This window comes from Rhopalosiphum maidis, chromosome 4, assembly GCF_003676215.2.
Source record: "Rhopalosiphum maidis isolate BTI-1 chromosome 4, ASM367621v3, whole genome shotgun sequence".
Lineage (NCBI taxonomy): Eukaryota > Metazoa > Arthropoda > Insecta > Hemiptera > Aphididae > Rhopalosiphum > Rhopalosiphum maidis.
In genome coordinates, this window is record NC_040880.1 from 18383270 (window position 1) to 18391174 (window position 7905).

General features: G+C 27.1%; 1 protein-coding gene across 1 annotated transcript; it reads left to right on the forward strand.

The window, feature by feature from the left end:
• Positions 1 to 482: 482 nt before the first annotated feature.
• Positions 483 to 7322, forward strand: LOC113549935 (zinc finger protein 883-like). Its single transcript, XM_026951468.1, has 5 exons — positions 483 to 913; positions 1924 to 2023; positions 4905 to 4953; positions 5137 to 5678; positions 5760 to 7322. Exons 2-5 carry the CDS (start codon positions 1926 to 1928, stop codon positions 7129 to 7131), a joined length of 2061 nt encoding a protein of 686 aa, XP_026807269.1. The 5' UTR covers positions 483 to 913; positions 1924 to 1925; the 3' UTR covers positions 7132 to 7322.
• The last annotated feature ends 583 nt before the right edge of the window (positions 7323 to 7905 follow it).

A 7905-nucleotide genomic window follows, 5' to 3' on the forward strand; every position in this document is an offset into this window, starting at 1 on the left:
TAATCGATTTTTCAAAATTCTTTCCGCGGGCGGACGAAAAATAAAAAGAGCTCGTCACGAGCTAAGGACGACCGGTTTGTCCTTGGTAAGTAATGGTAAATAGTAAATACCAAATGGTAAAGTAAAAGTCTCAAACTCATCGCCGCCGAAACGGCCGTCCGGACAATAGAATCAGTGTCGCCAACCGATAACCGACAAGGGTTGGTGTGTATCATATGCGCGACACTGCTGCAGTGGTTGTTTTTACGCCAATCATCAAGACGATCGCCCCCAAACCGAAATAAATAAATAATAATAATAATAATAATAATAATAATATTAAAACACCCATATTATATACATCGTGTGGTGTTACTTTGTTTTTTTTTTTTTTCGTCCGTCGGGTTTTTTGTGATATTATCATTTATCATCTCGTAGAACTATCGAACACTATTATCATCTGATCATCATCATCATCCTATTATATTATTAGTATATTTTAGTATATAAAATAGAATAGAGTACAACAACAATAATAATAATAATAATATTTGTAATAATAGTAATAATAATAATATTAATATTGATGAAACGCAATAATGGAGAAATCAAAAAACTTTGTGGTATATTAGTTTTGGCATTACCGACTTACCGTGATATCGAACGATTATTATTTATTGTTATTGTTTATGAGTGTGCGTGACATCGACAACAATAATCAACGTACCCTAAACCCTTGTCTATTGCTCTGGCCCGTCCGTAGTTGTGTGTCCGCTCGTGATAATTCCGTCGACATTCACTCTAGAAAATTAAGCGTTCGACTACGGCGATTGGATTCTGTTTAATGTGTGGCTGGCCGTCTTGACGTTAATGATTTGAAGACATCTGCTCACGATTAACATCAGCTGAACTTCGAAACAACGCAAAAATATCAGTAAGTAAATACATATTAATTATTATGTACTTGACCGTCTGTAGTTTTGATGTTTTTTAGTGCTAAGGAAATACTGTGGCTTAAAGAAAAATAGTGTCAAGATATTTTTCCAAATGATGGAAAAGTGTTAATATTAATATCCACAGGTTGTTCATCTCTGCCTATTTGCTGTACTATCGTGGCATTTTATTATATTCTTACAATTAAGTCTCAGTAATTATCTAATCTACTCCTGTATAATATATTTTTCTTTGGGCATAATGGAGGTAGATTAGATTCAACTGAACTTTATTTATTTATACTTGAAATTTAATATTTATTGAATACAAAAACCGTTTGGTGAGGAGAAATATTATTAAGCATTATACAGAAAGTTTTTGTTATTTTATTTTTCTGGCTACTTAGCCACTGATTAGGAATAATTTATTATACTTTTTAAAAGTGTCGACTCACTTGAAGTATGTACAGTTAAATTATTTTAAATTTCTAATTAAAGGGGAAATTAAATTAGTTTTCTTATTTAATTTGTATTAGGTATCTAATACATCTTATACTTGATTAATTAAGTCAGGATGCCTAATGTATGTAAAAGCACACGGGAAGTTAGAAGCTTTTACTTAAGGTTTTTACTATGTAGTAAAACACTAGAACATTAATCGGAAAAATTCTGATTAATTTTCAGTAGTCACATAAATTTGAATATGATTTTTGATCCATTAAATACCTAATATGATACTATCTATTTAAAATGCCCCTACTTGATTAATTGTACGTATATTTTGTTATTTAACTACAATTATAATTATTAATGATGAACTTCTTTAATTTCAAACTGTAAACTCATACAACTTATAGTAAATAATTAATATAGTTATACAGTTAAAAATACTTATAATTTCTTGTTTGTAATAAGAGTTTATATAAACACTAAACAGTTTTGTATTTATTTTTGTGATTTTTTTTTTTATGAATATTAATTAATATTAACCTTAATATTTTTTTGATTTCAGAAATGAACGGTAGCGTGGAAATTGTTGTTACAGAAAAATCTGGGGAGAAACGTTTGGTCACTGTCCAAGGAGCCACCGTTGAAAGTACAGATGATCGACGGTAAGTTTTTAAACGTTTAATAGAAACATGTGCAGCTCTCCCCACTCCATTTTGGGCCTCTTACTACTTTTTATTTGGATCCTGGTCTATATCTTAAAATATTTTATTATAGCTTACATAAACTAAAAAGTATAAACAACTGTTGTATATAACCAAAGTAAGTCATAATTTTTGAATAAATTTTAAGAGCATTTAAACTAATAATATTTAATAAATGAACGGCATAAGAGTATAATGCTAACTTATTATTATTTTTTTTTTTTTATTACTTATCTGTACTCGTTTTAATTTTCCATAGATATTGGTACCATGATTGTGTTCTTAATTGCCGCAATCTTCAATAATAATCTTTAAATTTTTGGGTATTGAAGTTAAACAATTGGAAATAACTTATCCAATTTTTTTATAAAAATTAATACATTTGACAGGACATTAAACATTTATAATATAATATAATTTTTTTATCCTAATTTGTTATATTCAATTTCATGTTTGTAAAGTTAATATAAAACTAAACATTCTCACAGAATAAACAGTTTGGCTGATCTAATTACAGACATGGTGTGTATTTTATAATTATATTCAATTTTAGAATTTTAATCTAATTTTTATGTTACATATTTTAAGTATGTAATTAAAATTAAATCCTATAACAATAATATATATAGTGTTTGCAGTGTTTGCACTATGCATATATTGACAGGGCCTGGAACTTCTATGATTTTTTACAGTTTTAATGAGGTTTAAAAAAAAATTGATTGGTTCTTTAAAATACAGAATAATAGCTTTAATTACATTAAATTTCAGTATTTTAGGGATATTTTTTTAAAATAAAAATACAAACTTCATATTTAAATAATAGTTGTCTCGATAGGTTAAGAATTTAGTTTATGATTTTAGTTTTAAAAACATCTAGAACACTCATTTTAAGAAGTTGTGGTATTGTACATTATAGTTTTATACAATTTCATACTGAATTATAGTAATCATTGGATTTTATTCAAATAGTGGTTTAAGTTTTTATAAGATATGTAAATGATCAACTTTATAGTTCTTAGTTTTATTACTACTTGCTTGCTTACTGAACATATTATATTTATTAGTCCAGGCTACAATTTGATAATAATTTTAAAGCACAGGTGTTTATGATTTTTCTAGTAATCATTTGATTAGTTATAGACTCGTAAATATCACTAGATGTCATCGTCCAAAGCTAAAAAATAAACTATAGGGAAATAATCGTTATAATGCTCAATGGGTTATTCATTAATAAATGGGTAAATAACAATTTTAGTAATTGCCCATATTTGATCTTTTTCTAGATTTTTCTTAAAAATTACAATCTTTGTGTATCTTATATTATAACCAAATTCAATGAACCAATTATATTATCCAATTAATAATATTGCTAAATAATTTTTGAATTGAAAGGATCTAAAAGATTTTCTACCAACAAATATTGGTTTCTAAGAAAATCCAAAAAGGATTCCGGTTCAAATACTGATATTTTTAATTTTGATCATAAGCCTTGTTTAATGGTTCAAACATCAAACTTATTATTGTTGGATATACCAAAATATTTTTAAAAAGTTTAACTTAATATAAATTATCAATAACAAAACAATAGAATATAGAACCATTGTAGAAAAACTGGAATAATAAATCACTTTCTAACAAATTAAGAAACTTAAGACACTTTCAAAAAAAATATAAATAAAATAGAGAAGAAGAAAAACTACCCGAGTGAGATAGGACATATGCACTTAACTCTCTTCTACATTATAAGCATAGAACTAGCTTCAACATGTAACACATGTAATAAAAACTGAACTTTCAATTAAATTGTGATCAAAATGTACTAAAGCATGAAAATCTTTATTATCTTAACTTCTCTGTTATACTAACTTTATAAAAATATAAAACACAAAAAACATTTTTATATTTTTCATTAAAATAAACTTTGGGCAAACATTGTAAAAACTTTAATTTGATTTAAGTTTTTGTTATAGCTAATATTTAATTTTTGTAAGCTAATTAATAACTATACTTGTTGAAGCCTTAAGGTACCTATCCACACTATGTGTTTTGGCTGGTCCATTTGATTCAATATTTTAATGTCCTATACTGCAAAATTATGTGGTTGGGCGGACATCTGTTTCAGCCCATCAAAATATGTACTGGGGTTAGCACCTTACAATGAATAGATAATATTAAAAAGATCTACACAACTTAAAATGTGATGTAATGGCAAAATATTATTGATATTATAATTAATGAAAAAATAAAAATATTTTATTTTGGAAGTTATGAAGATGAAAGTAGTATAATTTTAATAATATATATTTTGTGTTTTGGATTATTGCAAATATACTGTTTAAATTCTTATATAGTTTGATTATATTTTTAATAATTTTATGGGTTTATATTGATAGTTGCATACAATAAAAAATACTTGTTTCAGTTATGATATAAAATTTAGATATTTATATTAAATGTATCATTAAATGTTTCTAGCTTTAAAATATTACTTTCATTGTTAGTTAATTACATTTTGGATTAAAACTTCTTTGGAAAAATAAATTTTTTAATGAATGTTTATAGTTACTAAATTAAAAAAAATTAAAGATAATTAACAGTAATTAGTATTAAAAACTATGTTTTAAAAAATATTTAACCATACTTAATTAATTATGTGCCACTATACACAATACACATAATTTTCAATATCTATTGCTTTTTCAATCTTATTCTAAATTTTAGGTTAGTTGTTGTTGATAAGTTATTCTTAGTTATTATAATATGTATAATTTATAAAAATGAATATAAACATTTAATTATTCTTATTGAAGTTAATTGAAGTTAATATTTATTAATATTTCAGGGTGCATGAAAATATTGGATATGGGATATTTGTTCAAGGATTAAATGGAGTAAGTAATTCATTTTTTGATTTTCTATTAGCTTTATTATTGATTTTTTTTAAATTCTATGTATTAAAATCCATAACATTTTTATTTTTATGAATTTTAAAAATATCTATAATAACATGTTGATTTTAATTTAATAATATAAAAGTAATTTAATTCTAATTAAAGTTTGTTTTCAAATTGTAGGATTTAGCTCATCTATTATTGGATCAAGAAGAAGTGGGGACTATGACTGTAGAAAGTTTAGCAAAAATAATCAATGGTCAAGAAGCTATAAGTGTATCTGGACAAATACAAATAAATAATTTAAAAATTGAAAATGTGGATTTATCTAATCAAGAAGGAACAACAGAAATTTATATTGCTGAAGAAAAGAATATTGCAATTGATATGGCCAACGAAGCGGTGGCAAACTGTCAAAGTCTTATGCGACCTAACCCCATGGATGAACTACAATGTCAAAAATGTGGCAAACGATTTTCAGATGTTAATGCCTTAAAATCACATGAAGTGTCTCATGAACTTGGGGAAAATGTTGATTGTAAATTTTTGTGTACTGTCTGTGGAGAAAAATTTGATAAGGCAAATGCATTGAGTGCACATTTAGTCATTCATCGCAATATCAAGTTACATCATTGTGAAGTTTGTGGGTTAGTTTTTCCTGATGATCAATCTTTAAAAGAACATGCTCAAGTACATTCTCGTCAGAAACTACACGCTTGTGAAAAGTATGTTTTTTATTTAAAATAACCTTATACATTTTTCTATTATAACATTGCTATATTATAAATTGTATTTTTTTTCCTCAGATGTGATAAGAAATTTCCCTCAAGTTACCGACTGTTTCGTCATATGACAATTCATACAGAAAATCCTCCTTTTGTTTGTGATCAATGTGGTGTGTCTGTTGCAAATAAAAGCGATTTAAAACTTCACATCATGAAACATACTGGGAGTGCTGTGTATACATGTACTGAATGTGATAAGAGTTTTTTAAAGCCATCTTGTTTGCAACGACATTCAAGCGTACATACTGGTGAACGACCATTGCATTGTAAAACTTGTAACATGACATTTACTTATTCCAGTAATTTGTGTGGGCACCTAATAGCTAGTACAAAAGCAAAGCCACATCCGTGCACTATGTGTGAAAAATCATTTCGACGACCATCTGATTTAGAACGCCACATGATGATTCATACCGGTGAACGTCCATTTGTGTGTCAAGTTTGCTCCATGTCATTTATTACCAATTATAATTTAAAAGTACATTCAATGATCCATAATGGGGGTTTACCTTATCCGTGTACATCTTGTGATAAAGCGTTTAGCAAACCTTCAGAATTGCAAAGACATAAATTGGTACACTCGAGAGAAAAGCCATTTTCATGTGTCAAATGTGAAGCTACATTCACAAATCAAAGTAACCTTAAAGCTCATATGATAACTCATACAGGTCGAAAACCATTCCCCTGTCGTATTTGTAATAAAGGATTTACACGTCCATCGGATGTCAAACGTCATATGCTTACACATACTGGTTGTCGTCCTTTTGCATGTGATGTATGTGGTTTAGCATTTGCAGATTCGTCAAATTTGAAAAAACATTCGTTGACCCACTCTAAAGATGATCAAAAACTTGCTTTGCAACATCAATGTCCATCATGTTGTATGTCATTTTTCTCATATGAGCAACTCAATGAACATTTGCTCTCTGGAAATTGTACCAATAATAGTGGACAAGCCGAACCCAAGTACTCATGCAAAGAATGTGGTGCTACGTTTAATCATGCACTTCACTTACAGGAGCATGCTATCATGCATTCAAATCATAGATCAGTGCATAGGTGTGATGTATGCAACAAAACATTTATTCAAGAGTCATTTTTGATTGCACATAAAGCTTCTCATACTGAATCGCGACCTCACCGTTGTGACATTTGTTTGAAGAGGTTCAAGAGTACATCTCATCTAAAGAATCATGTGATGATACATTCTGGTGTAAAACCTTTTGAATGCACTGTTTGTAACAAGTCATTTTTGAAGCTAGCTTCATTGAGACGTCATTATGCCACACATGATCGTATAAATTTCTCATCCGCTGTTTGCCACCAATGTGGTAAATCATTTCTCAATCAAGAGTATTTGAAAAAACACAGTGTTGTACATGCTGATGCGTAACACAGATAAATATGGATAAAAATTATTTTGTTCACTTGTCATTATTATTAACAGTGAACTGTATAATAGAGTCTTTAACTATTGATCATTTACAATATTTTTGTAGTGAATACAATATGAAGTGTAGATAAATATTAGTTTTTATGTAAATATGAAATTGTTTTTATAATTGGTAAATAATTATAATTCATTGTTGCTTTTTAGTTTTTATTTAATTCAAATGTTGTTTTTAAATATGAAAACTTATTAAAATTTGAACATTAATTTAATACAGATAACAATGTATAATATTATTAAATCAGATAATATAATTAGAAAATTAGAATTTCTTTAATTTTCATAAATCAATATTTAACCAATTATTTTTTTTTTATATATAAAAAATATATATTGTTGTTAAAATGTTTAAGCCTCACAAGTTCCCAATATAATGTATTTTTGTATGATAAATGTAGTTTAAAATATTTACATCAAGTGTAATAAGATTTTGATTTAATTGTAAATACTTAACAAAGTTATTTTATTTTTAATTAATGATTATTATTAGCATTAATAACTTTTAATATTATATTTTATAGCTTATTAGTGTATAGAAATAACTGACTTAAATTATGACACTGCACATATCTTTTATTCTTCCCATATAGCTTAATTAATGTGCTAAATGATTACGATTTTTACTTGATTGACTAATTATTGAGTATTTTTTGTCTCCCTGCCACCATTAAGCTAAATAAAGTGTATAACCCTATTCTCAGGTGCCCATCAGCAGTT

What these genes read in the sequence shown, in the direction of transcription:
- LOC113549935 (XM_026951468.1), top strand. Translation starts at nt 1,926, where the DNA reads ATGAACGGTAGCGTGGAAATTGTTGTTACAGAAAAATCTGGGGAGAAA. An exon ending in TTGTTCAAGGATTAAATGGA is followed by an intron (nt 4,954 to 5,136) that starts GTAAGTAATTCA and finishes TTCAAATTGTAG; the next exon opens with GATTTAGCTCATCTATTATT. An exon ending in AAACTACACGCTTGTGAAAA is followed by an intron (nt 5,679 to 5,759) that starts GTATGTTTTTTA and finishes TTTTTTCCTCAG; the next exon opens with ATGTGATAAGAAATTTCCCT.